Source organism: Aethalodelphis obliquidens, unplaced genomic scaffold (genome assembly GCF_003676395.1).
Source record: "Aethalodelphis obliquidens isolate GAN/ISIS:26980383/991018 unplaced genomic scaffold, ASM367639v1 scaffold5, whole genome shotgun sequence".
In the NCBI taxonomy this organism is placed as follows: domain Eukaryota; kingdom Metazoa; phylum Chordata; class Mammalia; order Artiodactyla; family Delphinidae; genus Aethalodelphis; species Aethalodelphis obliquidens.
The window spans coordinates 15,975,353-15,992,335 of NW_020837949.1; the positions used below are offsets into that span (position 1 = coordinate 15,975,353).

At 40.8% G+C, this 16,983-nt stretch overlaps 1 protein-coding gene and 1 long non-coding RNA gene across 5 annotated transcripts in view; one reads left to right on the forward strand and one right to left on the reverse strand.

Annotated features, from left to right (window-relative positions):
• PTN (pleiotrophin) overlaps positions 1–16,983 on the forward strand; it is a 96,753-nt gene that overhangs the window by 73,024 nt on the left and 6,746 nt on the right. For both annotated transcript variants that reach the window (XM_027101801.1, XM_027101800.1), the window contains exons 2-4: positions 863–978; positions 1,862–2,035; positions 4,207–4,368. In XM_027101801.1, coding sequence (XP_026957602.1) covers positions 864–978; positions 1,862–2,035; positions 4,207–4,368 — 451 coding nt within the window. In that variant the 5' untranslated portion in view covers position 863. The remainder of the gene's footprint in view (positions 1–862; positions 979–1,861; positions 2,036–4,206; positions 4,369–16,983) is intronic.
• LOC113618054 (uncharacterized) overlaps positions 1–16,983 on the reverse strand; it is a 36,602-nt gene that overhangs the window by 5,209 nt on the left and 14,410 nt on the right. The window contains exons 4-7 of one of the 3 annotated variants that reach the window (XR_003431867.1): positions 15,123–15,273; positions 14,211–14,370; positions 1,352–1,444; positions 244–948 (exon numbers count right to left, since the gene is read on the reverse strand). This is a non-coding gene — a long non-coding RNA (uncharacterized LOC113618054). Of the gene's footprint in view, positions 1–243; positions 952–1,351; positions 1,445–14,210; positions 14,371–15,122; positions 15,299–16,983 lie in introns of all 3 variants that reach the window. The other 2 variants (XR_003431865.1, XR_003431866.1) reach the window with 2 other exon arrangements.

The following is a 16,983-nucleotide window of genomic DNA, read 5'->3' on the forward strand; positions in this document are numbered from 1 at the left end:
GGGGAAAAATTCACGGACAAGGACATCATTTCATAGATGTGTTTGAATGAGGAAAAGCAAATTGCAGAATAGAGTGATCTCAATCCCTTATATGTGTGATGTTTTATTGTTTACGTTCCTGAGAATGTAAAATTATCTAAACAATCTATACAATCTATACTTCTGGAAGAAAAATTCTCAGAGTTCATGACCATATGTTATTACTGTCATTTTTATATGAAGTATAAAACACCATGAACATACCAGATAGAGATAACTGACTTCCAGGTGAGCTGCTGCAGCCAGTGACTTGGTGTAGCTTCAAGAAGTGGGCTGTCCTGGGGCTTGAACTGAGACTTCCCAAGTTTGCTTAGCAAGGCAATCATACTGACACTAGGCTGTCGCAAATGACTTTAAGTTCTAAGGGAGTCTTCATAATGTTATCCTGGGATTTTTATTCATATCAAATGTGGAGAATTTCAAATTATGAGTAAGTGTAAACTCTTCATTCCATCCTAGAATTTAGTGGATTTTCAGCACATGTGAGTTTAGAAGTGTTTTTGCTATAGATCGAAGGTGTGCTAGCTCTTCTGTTTTGGGCTTTACTCTTCAGTGGAGCAATGAATAATAGAACTATGATGATAAGATAATCATGATGATGGAAACGATAAAAAAAATCTGAGATGTTGGTCATTACTGATGCCTCTGAAGATAACAGCAAACATATACCTGCACAGGTAATCCATTCACCGTGTCCATTCAGATTATCCACGTGCGCTACAACACCATGGCTGTTTTTGCGAATTGTCGGGAGTTATAAGGATGACTATATATAGTTACTTAGGTTGACGCCACCTTCTTCTGTCTCTCTGTTTGTTCCTAGAATGCAGACTCAACAGTACCTGCAGCAGCGTCGGAAATTTGCAGCTGCCTTCCTGGCATTTATCTTCATTTTAGCAGCTGTGGATACTGCTGAAGCAGGAAAGAAAGAGAAACCAGGTAAGCAATATGGTTATGAACACAAAACTCTTCACTGATTAACATCCATCTAATCCTTCCCTCCTTCCCTCCCTCCCTCCTTTTCTTTCTTCCTTTCTTCCCCACTTCCTTCCTTCCAAGTATTTAGAGGAAGCTAAGTGACATCCCCTCTGATTCCGCCCCCCACTCTAAGTCCTGAAGTATAGGTGGTGATCATTAACTATTGACTGAAATAATAATGATCATATTAACAGCTACAACATACAGAAAATTGACCAGGAATCAAGTGTTTTACTTATGTTGACACTCTTCCTCAAAAAGAGTCCTGCAAGCAAGTTTTGTTTTATCTCATATTTACAAAGGAGGAAACTGAAGCTTAGAGAGGATAAAGCACCTTTTCTGTGTCACTCGCAATGTCATAAGGAGGCTGTGGAGCTGAGAGTCTATTACATCTGTGGTCCACCACATTTAATTTATGCTATTCCACCTATAAGACAGAGAAAGGAACGTTGACATGCATTGAAATGGCTAATCTGACAACTGTTCCTTCTCAAAGAATATTTGATCATTTTTTAGGTTTAACTGACTTTGATCATCTTCTCTTTTTCAGAAATGTTTGCTTCTAAAAGGAGATGTCAGCAAATCACTTAGCACAGTCCCTGGCACATAGTAAGAGTTAGATGAATATTAGTTCTAGCTCCTTAGGTTTCTTTCTCCATTCTCTTGGTCATTGGTTGATTCAACCATTCAGCTAACACCTATCGAGTTCCTACTCTTTACTGGACACTGAAGATAGAGGTTAAAAGCACAACCATGCAATTATGGAGCTCAGGAATTAACTTGGTTATATCTAGCAGTTAAAGAGTTTTCTGGACGTTGATTGTTTTTCCTTCCGCCCTTTCAGAAAAGAAAGTGAAGAAGTCTGACTGTGGAGAATGGCAGTGGAGTGTGTGCGTGCCTACCAGTGGGGACTGTGGGCTGGGCACCCGGGAGGGCACCCGGACCGGAGCTGAGTGTAAACAAACCATGAAGACCCAGAGATGTAAGATCCCCTGCAACTGGAAAAAGCAATTTGGAGGTAAATCCCACCCCTTCTGTCCTAGTGATTTAGTTGTCCACCCTGAGATAATTCTGTCATTCTTCCATCAAGCATCTTTTTGAGGTTGACTCTATTTATTATTTTAACAAGTTTATTTTATCAGATGCAAAATAACCAAGCATCTTGCCTAACCCCAGGTCCCTCATTTTCAATTCTACCAGAATTTGGGGCCAGACAGTTTTTTGTCCTGGAGGGAGGGCTGTCCTGTGCATTGTAGGATAATTAACTGCATCTCTGACTTCTACCCACTAGTTTCTTGTGGCACTCCCCACCTCACCAACTGCACCAACTGAAAATATCTCCAGATATTGCTGCATGTTTCCTTTCGGTGCGCGTGTCAGAATAGTCCCTGACTGAGGCCACTATCTTACCAAAAGGGACAGAAAATATGCCCTTGATCCCTCCTAGCAGTGTTCTCTTTCCTTCTTCTATTTTTAGATTCCTTTGATCTTCCCTTCCTCTTTTCTTACTTATTCTCCTCCTCCTCCAGATCTCTTTCTGTTACTTCCAGGCCCTCTCTCTCTATTTTTTCCCTCCCCACTCTCCACACTGTTTCATAGATTTACTTACCAGATCCAGCAGGGCTACTATGAGCCACTTTTCACAGATTTTCTCTCACTGACTATTGCCAGTTTCATGCTGACCTCATCTCCTTATTTGAGAAGGAATCTTTCACACTTCCAACTTTAAACCCACCACTGAACACCCAAATTGCCTGTTTTTTCACATTCTAGATTCTTTGTCTTTCTCAGCCATAGTGGGACACAATGCCCCAAATATTCTCACTGGTTTACAGAAATATGCTTTGGCCTATTGATCAATGGAGAAGGATAATGAATATACGTACTATATCTTTTTCATTCTCTACAACCTTTGGGGTTATAACTTTTTATGAATGGAGGTAAATTCTATAAAGGCATGGTGAAATTCAGATACATTTGATCTTAAATTCTATATGCGTACCCTAAAGAACTACACGCAAAATATCCTAAAAAGTGTGTCTTAAAGGTCTTATACCTAGAATATATAAAGAGCTCTCAAAACTAACAATCCAATTAGAAAGTGGGCAAAAGACATGAACAAACATTTTACTGAAGAGGATATATAGGTGGCAAATAAACACCTGAAAAGATGTTCACCATCTTTTCTCCATTAGGAAAATACAAATGAAAACCAAGAGACATCACTATATACTACACACCTATCAGAACGGCTACAATTAGAAATAACATCAATTGCTAGCGAGGATGCAGAGAAACTAGATCACTCCTACATTGGTGATGGGAAGACAGAATAGTAGAGCCACACTGGCGAAGAGTATGGCAGTTTTTCACAAAACTGAACTTGTGTTTACCATACAATGCAGTGGTTTCACTCTTAGGCATTTATCCTAGAGAAATGGAAATTTATGTTCTTATAAAAACCTATACATGAACGTATATAGCAGCTTTAGTGGTTACCAAAAGTTGGGAATGACCCAGATAATCTTTCAACTGGTGAATGGTTGAACAAACTGGGGTACATCCATACCATGGAGGATTCCTCAACAATGAAAGAAACAGACTATTGATTAATACAACTTGGATGGACCTTCAGGAAATTTTGCTGAGCAAAACAAGCCAGTCTCAAAAGATTACATACTGTATGATTCCGTTTATATAACATTCGTAAAATGACACAATTACAGAGGTGGAGAACAGATTAGTAATTGCCAAGGGTTAGGGAGGTAGGAAAGGAAGAAGAAAGTTAAGTTCTGACTGTAAAAGGATAACCCGAGAGACCCTTGTGTTAGAAGTTGTTTGAATACTAACGGTGGGGGTACTCACTCTTACCTACACATGTGATAAAGTCACAGAGGATTCAATGTGCACACGTACATATACACAAATGAGTGCAGGTGAAACTGGGGAAACCTAAATAACATCTATGGACTGTGTCCACGTCAATTTCCTGGTGGCGCTATTGGACTATAGCTATGCAGGATATCACCACTGAGGGAAACTGGGTGCAGGGCATATGGGATCTCTCTGTATTATTTCTTGCATGTGAACCTACAATTACCTCACTACGAAAAGTTAACAGAAGTGTCTATTTTCATGGCACTCCAAGAGGAACTCACAGATTTCTGTTTGGTCCTACCCTGCCTCTAGCGGAGTGCAAATACCAGTTCCAGGCCTGGGGAGAATGTGATCTGAATACGGCCTTGAAGACCAGAACTGGAAGCCTGAAGCGAGCCCTCCACAACGCTGACTGTCAGAAGACAGTCACCATCTCCAAGCCCTGTGGCAAACTGACTAAGCCCAAACCTCAAGGTAGGTTCCTGCCTTTGAACCATAATTTTTTTTTTTTTTAAAGAAGATGTTGGGGGTAGGACTTTATTAATTAGTTAATTTATTTTTGCTGTGTCGGGTCTTTGTTTCTGTGCGAGGGCTTTCTCTAGTTGTGGCAAGCAGGGGCCACTCTTCATCGCGGTGCGCAGGCCTCACTATCACAGCCTCTCTTGTTGCGGAGCACAGGCTCCAGACGCGCAGGCTCAGTACTTGTGGCTCACGGGCCTAGTTGCTCCGCGGCATGTGGGATCCTCCCAGACCAGGGCTCGAACCCGTGTCCCCTGCATTAGCAGGCAGATTCTCAACCACTGCACCACCAGGGAAGCCCCTGAACCATAATTTTAATCTGAGTGGATTGACAGACTCAGGCAGGATCTTCAGATGTGCAAACTCAAATTTTCCAGAAGAAAATCTTGGGTGAATTACCTTTAGAGGGGGACTGAGAAAGGCTCATATATTGAGCATCGTGCATGTACTTTTCAGTAGGCAATTGATGAATTCAAATTGAAGTCCTCTGCACAGATGGGGGCATAGGAACAGTCTCCTCGCACAAATAAACAACTTAGCAAAACAGGCCAATTAAGACAGCTGCATGGTGACTATATATTTCAAGCCCTAAATCAGGACTACATCCTGACAAGTATGGACAAACTTAGAAAGATCAAGAGGCTGAAAATGAAAAATCAAGCCTCTCCTAGATTATCAACATATATAGTTTTCATGAAATCAGTTAAATTATTTTATATTTTTTCCTTTTTCTACCACATAACTTGATAGGTTCTGTATTTCTAATATTTTTTTCAGAGCCTCATATTTGTTTAGTTAGATTAGCTTACCACCTACATTTATCATGGAATTTCAGAATTACATAGAGCTATCTTTCTGTCCATTCCCAGAAAGTCAGACTCTGCTCTCATGCTGGAGAAAGTAAACCAAACCAATTATCACGGCCATGGTTTCATACAAATAGAATCCCAGCTGAGGGAAGACAAAGAGGTGTTAAACTCTTTTATTTCATTGTTGTATGGGCTGAGTTATTTCCCCCAAAATTCAAATGTTGAAGTCCTAACCCACAGCACCTCAGAATGTGACTGTATGTGGAGATAGAGCCTTTAAAGAGGAGATTAGAGTTAAATGAAGTCATACGGGTGGGCCTATTCCAATATGACTGGCATATAAGAAGAGGAGGTTAGGACACAGACGGACACACAAGGAAGACCATGTGAAGACACAGGGAGAAGACAGCCATCTACAAGCCAGTGAGCAAGGCCTCAGAAGAAATCAGCCCTGCTGACATCTCGATTTTGGACTTCTAGCCTCCAGAACTGTGAGAAAATCAATTTCTATTATTTAAGCCACGTACTCTTTGGTTCGGTGTATGGCAGCCCTAGCAAATGAATACAGTGGGCCTCAGTGAACTCTGCATTAAAATATCTCCTTGGCCTTTGCTCATTTTTGATTCTAAAATGGACCTGAAAATTCATACGGGCTAGATTAATTATAAGGAGAAACTCAGAAAAATGAAGATGAAATCCATAATAAATGAATATAAGAATATCCCCAGCAACTGGGGAGGATTGGCTGACTTGCCACTGATCGTCAGGAAGGACCCCTTTCACAGGCCTCACTCTTTTAGCCTCTGATGAGGTGGTCCATAGAAATGGTAACCTCCAACTTCAGGATGGCTAGAAGCAGGGGGACCTGCAGGTGCATGTCTAGGATTCAGGCTGCTCTTTCCAGAGCATGGAAGCCTCTGCTGATTGTAGTGCATATTTGGAAGGCACGACGTGGGGCTAGGGTCAGTGTGCTGAGTTCGTGTGCCAGCTGTACAAATGTCACTCATCTGGAGACAACTATACAGATCTAATGGAAATCAGTGGCCTTATCTATTCAGTGAGATAGTCCCCAAAGTGGAAGAACTAACAGATACAGTTTTCAAAGTAATTGATTTTTAACCTAGTCAGAGAACCAACATCTTCAGCATAAATACAGAGTAGGAAAAGAAAGAAAAGGGATTGAAGACGTCTCTATGTTCCAGTCCAGTGGTTCTCAACCTGGGCTGCACACACAATTTTCTATGGGAACTTATAAAAGTCCCAGTACCCAAGTATAACCCAGACCAACTAAATCAGCATCAGTCATTTTGAAAATTAAAATGTTCTTTAGGAGACTTCAGTGTCCTAAAATTGAGACTTACTGCTCTAGTGTGAAATTCATAGACACACACACACACACACACACACACAAGCACACATGCCATCCTTGTTCTCTCCTGCGGTGAGAGAAACTACAGCTTAATGGATGGGGAGGAAAAAAATGGGATCGTGATTAAGCAGGTGGTGGCTGATGGTGGGGCTGGGTGAACATGGAGAATGTTGAAAAGCTTGGAATATATCGGACAAAATGGGAACGTGATTAAAAAAGACTCCTCAGGATATTTGATAAACACATTAAGTGTGGCTCCTTTTTAATTGGACTGGTAAATAGTTCACCGTCTTAAATTTCCCATTTAGTGATATGTAATGAAGGTTAAAAGTCTGATTCAGGCTTGAAAAATAGTGGTAAAAATATTTCAAGCGTGTAGACAGTCTGTAATTTTTTATGTCAAAAATTAAGGTAGATAATTAATTGAAAATGGAATTACCCTGAGGTCTGTATTTCACAACATTACCAGTTATGCATTTCGTAGGTCATTAAAATGTACTCTTCTTTTTGTGCATAACATACCTTTGTTAAAACTAACCTTTTCCCTCTCAACAGTGGAGGGTTCTATGAATCCTGTTTTGGCACCAGGAACTCTGCACAAAGAATATCTTATCCTACGAGTTGAGCTAGGGAGACATGTCAGATAGAAGATTTTCTTAATGGGATTCACTCACACTTTCCATGACATATGTTTCCTGGTTTAAGTAAAATGTAACAGGTGGCATGTGTGGGTTTCATATATATTTATACCATTTTTCTCAAATAATCATGAATGGATATTACAGCTTTCCCTGTGTGAACTTCTGCACTTAAGATAGCTCCTTTATTTCTGATCAATGGAAAAACAAGTAATAAGATGGAATCTCTATTATGATTAGTATTGTTCTGTTTCTAATCTCACGCCTTGCTTTAAGTGTTTTACATATATTATCTCATAAAAATTCCATATTTCCTTGCAAGTAAATAGTGGTATGAAGGAAACTGAGGAACCCTGGTTAATTTATTCAATATTTGCCCAGGGTTACGTCTCTAATAAATGACAGAGTCCACATTTGGTTGACTCTAAATTCATGTTCTCTTTTATACCCTGCAGATTTCTCACTTAATCTCATATGAGTATAAGGTAACCTCCATGAGTTTATTTTCCTTTGAAAGAGGAGAAGGTGAGGTTTGTAAAGCCCAGTACTGACGTGCAGGATGATGCCCAAATGGAAGAAGACAATTTCTAGGACATTATTTCTAAAACCGTTATGAAAGACATCTCCCAGAGCATAAGTTTCAGGAGGATGGGGACCTGGTCTATTTTGTTCTCCACTGTATCCCTTTTGCTTAGAACACGGAGCAGCACATAGTTAAGTGCTGAATAAATATTTGTAAAATAAATAAATGCTAAAAGAGGAGAAAAAGGTTTTGTACACTAGATCCACCAAAGACTGGTGGAAGCTGTAGTAAAGAAGTCATTTAAGCAAATTTTTCTCAAAGTTATACAATAATAAATTAGTTTCTTCCTTTATTCAGGAAAGAATAAGTCATCAATGCTTTCTCCTATTTTAGCTCAGGACATGAAAAAGACAGAGGGAGGTAGGGAACCCGCTAATTTTGACTCGGGCACTGTCATAGGCACTCCTCATCATTTAATTTATTTTATTTTATTATTTCTTTTATTGGGATATAGTTGTTTTACAATGTTGTGTTAGTTTCTACTGTACAGCGAAGTGGAGTTCTCTGTGCTATACAGTGGGTTCTCATTAGGGATCTATTTTATACGTCTTAGTGCATATATGTCAATCCCAATCTCCCAATTCATCCCACCCCTCCTTCACCCCTTTGTGTCCATACGTTTATTCTTTACTTCTGTGTCTCTATTTCCTCCTTGCAAACCAGTTCATCTGTACCATTCTTCTAGATTCCACATATATGCGTTAATATACGATATTTGTTTTTCTCTTTCTGACTTACTTCACTCTGAAGGCCAGTCTCAAGGTCCATCCACGTCTCTACAAATCACCCAATTTCTTTCCTTTTTACCTCATCAGTTAATTTAACTTGAAGCTTAATTTAAGCTTCAAAGCAACACTATGTAGTGTATTTTATTTATCCTACTTTATATATAAGAAAACACAGGCTCAGAGAGGTTAAGCAACTTGCCCGAGGTTTCACAGCTTGTAAGTGTTGAAACCAGGATTCAAATTCAAAGTCAGACTGACTCAGAAGACCCACTGCCTTTTCAATCGCACCGTGCTGCCACTAGGTTTTACAAACTCATGAAACTCTGGTAGTATTAGATAAATCTCAATTCCTAGACTCATTACATGGTAGAGCATCTGGGCACCTTGCCTGTGATTGATGGGACCCTCATGTAACAAGTGAGGACAAAAAAAATCAGTGATTCATCCAAGTCCCCCTATTGTTGAGTAGCAGAATCAGTTCCAGGCTTTGTGCTCTTTTGACATCATTATTCTGCCTTTTTAAACCCAGTCACCGACCTTATAGCTAGCATGTACCTTTTTTTCGCCACACATCATTATCCTTCTCATGAAACACATCATCAGGTTCTGGGATTTTTTTGTCTGTTTTTTTTGTTTGTTTTATAAAACTCTTTTGCTCAGTTACTGGCCTCTTGTTTTGGGAAATGGTAGTGGATCAATATGCAAACTGCATGATTTTCAGTGTGAAAAACATGCTTTTTAAATTTTAGAATGGAATAGAAAGATGTTGGTAAGGCTGTGACAACCCAGCATGAAATTGAGGAAAGATGGGACAACATCCCCCTTGGGGGATAATCGTTGTGACTTGATTATTAACAAGGCTAAAAGATTAAAAGACTTGCTTGGGGAGAGGAGAGAACTGACGCATGGACACAGGGGGAGAGGGGGAGGGTGGGATGAATTGGGAGATTAGTTTTGACATAAATACACTACCATGTGTAAAACAGATAGCTAGTGGGAACCTGCAGTATAGCACAGGGAGCTCAGCTCAGTACTCTGTGATGACCTATATGGACGGGATGGTGGGGGGGGGAATGGGAGGGAGGTCCAAGAGGGAGGGGAGATATGTATACATAGAGCTGATTCATTTCATCGTATAGCAGAAACTAACACAACATTGTAAAACAATTATACTCCAATTAAAATAAAATAAAGTACTGGGAAACAGAAAAGACATGCTTGGTGAGAGGAGGCGCTTAATATCTAGAATTGCCATCTAAACTTTGGGAAATTACTAAATATCTCACTTGCTTTGGTTAAAAATTGTCTTAAAATTCATTACACTCCATTCTAACAGCATTACCTTTTGAGGTAAAGAAGTGGTCCTTCCTATGGCTGTGTCAATATTGTACAAACTCTATTCTCGAGCCTTGGTCCACACTTTCAGTGATACCAGATATCAGTTTGGAAATCCTTATCTAAAGGTTCTCTTGTGTTGGAATCCCACTTAATCTGAAGAGAGGTTTTAGTCTTTCACTTCTATATTATATACACAGAAGAAGGGAGACTACTGATATTCTAATGTAGACATAAGAATTGAAAGATGCAAAATTGGAATGTAGCTTTCCTGGGGATGGGGACAGATTGCTCTGGGGAAGGTCATTGATTGACTGAAAGGTTACAACTGGAATTTGCTTAATTGCTGCCAGAATCCGGCAGGGAGAAATTGGTGAGCAATTGTGTGGGCTCTTGAGATTTTAATTTCTTAGGAAAAGAGATTGAGAGCATTAATTTAAATTTTTCATTAAGAAAATCCCGTACCTGTCAGAGTTTTTAGCCGCAGCAAGATCTTTTCTAACTAATGAAGCAGAAAGGGGTTGATTGAAGAGTATTATATCGCTCACAGAATCTCTACAAGGGCCAGAGGATTTGACTTGGATCCATCAATACAGCAGAGAAGGCAAAAGATTCAAGAGAAATGTCTAATCACACCATACGTGACTGATATAGCAGAGACCCTCTTGCTGAAATTACCCACTGCTCAGCACATATAATACTAAGAATTGGACACTGGAAACTTCACCTTCCCTGTACCCCTAAAACCAGACACGTCCACCTCTTTTCTTGCCAAAATGTCCAATATCCCCAAATTTGGCCTTATTTTCTACTTGTTCACTTCTCCCTCTAAGACTCATTTAAGAGTGCCTGCATGGTAGAAAGTAGGTCACATATAAAATTCTGTTGTAAGAGCATCTGGGAAATGTCTATAACTTTCCAAACTCTGCCTGTAAGTATGAGAAGAGAAGCTGAAAGGGATTTGAATTGCTCTTTAGTAAGTGATCCTTCAGGGAGTATGTGTTGGAGTATATCATCAGACCTACCCCTCTCTCCTGTGGGGCTAGAAGAGGCACTGATGACATTTCTTGGAGAGAAAGCTGCCCGGAGTAATCATATTGGACCAGTTGAGTACCCAACTGTAGAGAGAGTTAGGTCTTTCCTTCTTGGAACCACCAGTCATTCTTTGTTGAGTCATTTCAGTCTTTCCAGTTTGAAAATAATGCACGGGAATAACTGAGCTGTGGCCAGTCTGGGCTGACAGTGCTATATCAAAGATCAGAGCAGAGAACCCTTCGGAGGGCAAATAACTGTTCTCCAAGCCACAAGTGTTTCTCAGTGGTCCCCCTGGAGGATGGACTCACTGTAGAATTAGAAGATGGCCAAGCTGAATGGGACTCAGGATGGGCCCTTCTGTGGGGAAGCTGTGGTCCTGCAGGCAGTGCTGTCTGTGGGAGCAGGTACAGCCCAGGGGAGCGGGCTGCTGGTAGCGATCACCAGAGCGCAGAGTCAAAGATGAGGCCCAGGTGGGGGCTTGTGTGGAAGGCACCTAGGTGAACTGAGATTTTTCCTATAGGTGCCACAAGTGATACAGGCTAATGATCATCTTGGATCGTTCTAGAATCTTGAGCTATCATTGACCTGGAAATTATTAGTTGCTTTATAAACAAGATACATAAATACTGTGAAGTATTGTGAAACTCCTTTTGATACTGACAGGCCAGCTTGGCATATATCTGCTTCCAAGTTTGCCTGACAGAAGGGTATTCACAAATGGTTTCTGGGGTGGGCAGAGGGAGAAGCACATGGATGGACGTCTGTGCACAGGTGGTCCAGGCAACAGTGTTAATCCCTCTTGCTGTCCTGTCCACCAATTCATGCTCTGCTGGTACCAAGTCCTTGTTAAACTTGCCTGCTCTCGATAACCCTAATTCCTTTTAGTTCTTCCCAGCTATTTCTAGAAGTTTTGCCATGTCGCTGCTCTCTCTTTTTGGATGATTTCCTAGCCCTCTCAGGTTTGGCAATTCATCTTTGAAGATCAAAAGGACAGCAACCATTTAAGTGTGAGATTCAGCTGTGTGCAGGACACAGCGTTTAGCAACTGATCATTAAATGGGAAAGGGGGTCAGTAAAGTGATATTCCCAGCATTCTCAATTCTCTCCCGCTAAGTAGATTCTTTTGTTAGTTCTTTTAAAGATAAAAGATGCTCCCCAACATTTCTTTCTATTTTCTGGGCTCTGACATCCCTTGGGAATGAGCATGCAGCCCTCTGTGGATGAGCTTTGCTAGGCTGAGAGACTTTTAACTGTGTTGAGAGAGGTGAAGGCACAGAATCCCACTGTAGGCCAGCCTGGAACGCGCTCCCTCCCCTCTAAGACCCCTGACGGGGTTGATGGCTGCTGCCCTTGCGTTTGACCAGAAAGAGGCAGCCTGGGGCATCTTATGGGGATTTTGTTCTTTTTGATCAGAGGGAAACACTCTTATTCAGTTTGGCCTCAAGGTTTTCATTTCTTTTTTATTCTGCTTGTGGAAATCTTTGAATGTCTATTTTATTTCCCATCCATGATACTGTTCTTGAAGTGAGAAAATCTAATTCTGCAACTTTCTTATTAGAATATCTGTTTTGTCTTCTGTAAACTAAAGTCTTCAATGAATATCTCATAGCACTATTGTAAAGATGAAGTCATTTATGTAAAAATGCCTGATAAATGTGCAATATTTTTCAGACGGTTTCCTTCCTTCCAAATGGATTTCTTGAGGTGGGCGTTTCCCTCAGCACCTTTTCAGGCAAAAGAATTATGGTGATTACAATGATAGTAATTATAGTTAATATTTCATGAGAGCCTAGTAGGTTTTGATTATAGCTGGGTACATTGCTCATACACTGTGTCATTGAATATTCACAAAAACTCTGTGAAACAATTACTATGATCATCCCCAATTTTATGTATAAGGAAACTATGGCTTAGAGAAGTGAGATGCCTAGCGTAAGGTGATACAGCTAATAGGCAGAGGAGCCAGGACTTAAATACAAGGCAGCCTGACTCTAGATCTCCTGCATTATGTACAGCTCCTACCCCTGTATCTATTCAACATGGGCATCTCAGTTTCTTATCTAAGAAAGGTAATGAATTTCAGACCCACTTATTCTTCCTAAAATCCCTCTTTTATCCTCACTTCCACCAGCAACAGAATCAGATCCTGGCTCGTTAGCAGGACGTGATCATCCAGTTTGGCCCCTGCTGGATCCTTGTTCCTGGCGTTGCCCGTATACTCTGCCTCAGCCACATCAAACTCCCAGCGACGGCCGAACGGGCCATGAACTCTTATATGTCCATTTCTCTGCACCTCTGGTTGTAGAAACCTGGAACTTGTTCTCCTTCTTCTATACTTCATACATTTCATTCTGTAAAACCCAGCTCGTTCATTGAGCAAGTATTTATGGAGTGGGTTCTATAGGCTAGAGTTAGCACCAGGGATAAATCAGTGACCTATATGGACCTATAGTGCAACAGGAAAATCAGGAGGATAAATCCCAATGTACTGCTCAGAGTACAAAGGCTATGAAAGAGAGCAGCATGCTGTCCTTTGGCATTGTTTCCAATTTATTCATTTATTTATAAAATCTATTAAGAGCCTACAGTGGTAAAGGTTGTATGTTAGGTGCTACTGATATTAAACAAGTTTCCTTCCCTCTTACTGCTATGTTCTAGTGGTGGTGGTGGGTAGATAATAGTGACCAAAATAAATAACTAGTAATTAAAATTAGAACTACATATTAGAGTAAGTGGTCTTAAAATCTAAAGAGCCAACTGTCAGAGTGACCAAAAGGGAAGGGGGCCAAGTTAGACAGAGTAACTGGGGAAAGCTCCTTTGAGAGGTAACTTTTGAACTTGGACTTGAAGACATAGAGCAGCTAGCCATACTAATGTTCTAAATGAAACAAGGGGAAGTTCAAAGTCCTGAGGCCAAAAAGAGCTTGTTTTGTTCAAGGATTAGAAAAGAGATCAATATGAGACTTGCCAGACTGCCCTTCCCGAGCCTTGAGTCGCTGCCTTTTCTCCAAGGGCTGGCTCCTCTGATAAGACTTTCATCCCTGCCTCTGCCGTGAGTGCATGTCTGCCTTGCCCTACCCTGAACCTCCTGAGGTCAGGAGCCACAACCCATGCCCCTTTGCAAGTTACCACATCTCATGTCCCTAGTCCCTGAGAGGAGCTCAACGTATAGTACCGACTTGATGAATGAATGATGTGTCCAACTAAACTGTCCTGGTCTGGCTCGCTAGAGCACATCATTCATTCATTGGCTGCCCAAAAATGCATAGAGAAATCACAGTTAAAGCACAGGACACTCACCCGGAAGAAGAGTCACCTGGGTGTTTTATTAAAAAAATTTTGTTTCTAATGGCTGGGACAGACGTGAGGACCAGGAACTATAAATGTTTGTAGAGTTTACTTCATGCTGTGTGTCTGCTTCCATCTCCCTTGGCAAATTCCATGCTCAGAGGCTCATTAGCTGTGCACACACAAAACAGCTATGTAATAATTAGCATCAAGGAAGGCTGCGTAACAGAACAATGTTTGCACTAATTAGATACTGGGTTGAGAGACCTTCTTTTTATTTCCCCCTGAAGCTTCTGCATTCCTCCTTTCTAACTTTTGCTTTGTGTTTTAGGTTTTAGCTATTATCATCAGCATTTCTTGAGCATCACAAAAGTAGTTGCTATTTATTGAGTATTTACAACGTGACAGGCACTATGCTAAGCCCTTAGCATGCATTGTCTCACTTGGTCCCCACCAAAGCCCCAAGGAGTTTGGTTCGCATTTTACAAAGGAGGACACTAAGGTTGCAACTTGCACAAGGTCACTAGCCAGTGAGGGGTCAGGCTTGAACTTAAAGTCAGGACTGTGTCCAGAGTTCTTTTCTATTATACCAGTTCTTCCTAAACTGAGTGCCTCCTATGGGATCTCTTTGGGTATTGTAAAATAAATGAATAGTTTTGGTTTCTGTTTTAACGATAATTCTAAAACATCGGTATAAGCGTGTTTGGGGTCATTTACGATTGAGTCATGTCAGATAATTTTTGACTCAAGCTTGTCTTTGTGTAATGATTGGATGGGAGCAAATGATAACTTTTAGTGCTGCAATTCTCAAGCTGGGGTCCTCTAAAGGGGTTGAGTTCCTCCAGAGTAAGACACAGCAGTGCAATGCACCCTGTTACACTCAGTGGCCTCCAAGGCTTGACCCAGGGCTGGATTCAGGGCTACCTTCTCTCCACTGTGAGATTCGTAGAGATGCTGGTGCTTCCCCAGGATCCATGGCGCCGGTGTCCTGGTGACAAGTGCTGCTAGCAGAGATAACTCTGCACGCTCTCCGTGACTCCAGCCAGCTCGGTCCTGATGCAAAGCCTTCAGGAACCTACAGGGAAATCAAAGCGGGCTGGCTGTTGCTCAGCGCACAGACAGGGAAGAGAAAAGAAGACTTTTTCAGGAGGAAAGAACAGTATCTGTAGTGAGCTCATCAGAAATCCAGAGAGCAGGAAGCAGGTAAACATTTTTCTGGTGTCCTCCTTCTGGGTCACACAGGGGGCAAGGCCCAGAGCTCTTTGCCGCAGGCTCACGCATTCGCAGCACTCGCTTTCACAAGGCAAAAATAATTGCAGGAATTATTTTCATTCCACAGAAAACAGGACAACTTTATTTTCAGGTCTTTGCCCAGATGCACAAGAGTAATAAATTAAGCTGCTGTGAAGGCTGCTGTCTAAAAAAATGTAGAGAAGTCGACAGGAATCTCCTCAGATCTAACCGCTGCTGCTGCTGTAGACAGGGCGTTGGGTGGATGGGGGTGGAAGGAATCAAGTAATGGGGAAACGTAGCTCACCTGCTGGAAATCTGCAGGCCAAGGGTGGAGACGGGTGAGTGGATTAATGCAGAGAGCATTGTGAAACCATTAATGAGCATCAAGTCCTAGATTGTGCAGTGCCAAAGTCACATATTCAAATGATGTTATTTAAAATGTGGGGAACCGATTTTTTTAAAACATAAGAATAAACACGTATATTTTGCATCTCTACAGCTAATGAGGGTGATCCGAAGGATATACAAAAATGGAAACTAGTGTGAAGTCTAGTTCACTGCTGTAACAAAGTACCGTAAACAACAGAAATTAATTTTTTCACAGTTCTGGAGGCTAGAAGTCTGAGATCAAGGTTTCAGGAGGGTTGGTTCCATCTGAACGCCATGAGGGAAGGGTCTATTCCAGGCCTCTTTTCTTGGTTCATAGATGGCTGTCCTCTCCCTGTGCCTTCACATCGTTTTCCCTCTGTGCATATCTGTGTCCAAATTTCCTTAGGGCCCACTCCAATGACCTCATTTTAACTGAATTACCTCTGTAAAGACCCTTGTCTCCAAATATGTTCACACTCTGAGGTATCGGGGTTAGGAATTTAACATGAATTTTTGAGGGGGACATAATTCAGCCCATAAAATATAATTTATATAAATATATAAATAAATATATATAAATATATAATATATATATAAAACAACTGATTCTTTTATATATATATATATATACACATACCAAAAAATTTCATTTGAGAGTGAATAAAAAATGATTTATTGAGCTGTACTTACCGAGCTTTTAAATATTCTAGAGTTCAAGCTTTTCCCCTTTTTCATAAATCATAATTTGAGTTTCCAGTAACACCAGTTATATAATATTAAACATCAGATATGGTAATAGAAAAATAACGATGTGCTAAGTGGGAATTACTTATTGTTTATAATGATACATTTCATTTCTGACTTGGGCTACAATATAAATTTTAATATTTGTATAATAAGGTAAATTTTCTACCTATGCCTTCATTATTGCAGAAACAAGCTTTTAAACATTTAAATATCATATTAGAAATAAGCGGTCTTCTTTTCTGCTTCTGATGTAGAAGAAGGCAGTTAATCTGTGTGTGGGGAAGTCACTGTCAAGAAGTGTAAGGTGTTGAGAGTGGCCTAGGACTGAAGAAGGGGCAGATGCTTTGCTGAACAGAAGAAACCTACACATTCATTCCCCCATCTAAGGCTGTGTGTGTGTGTGTGTGTGTGTGTGTGTGTGTGTGTGTGTGAGAGA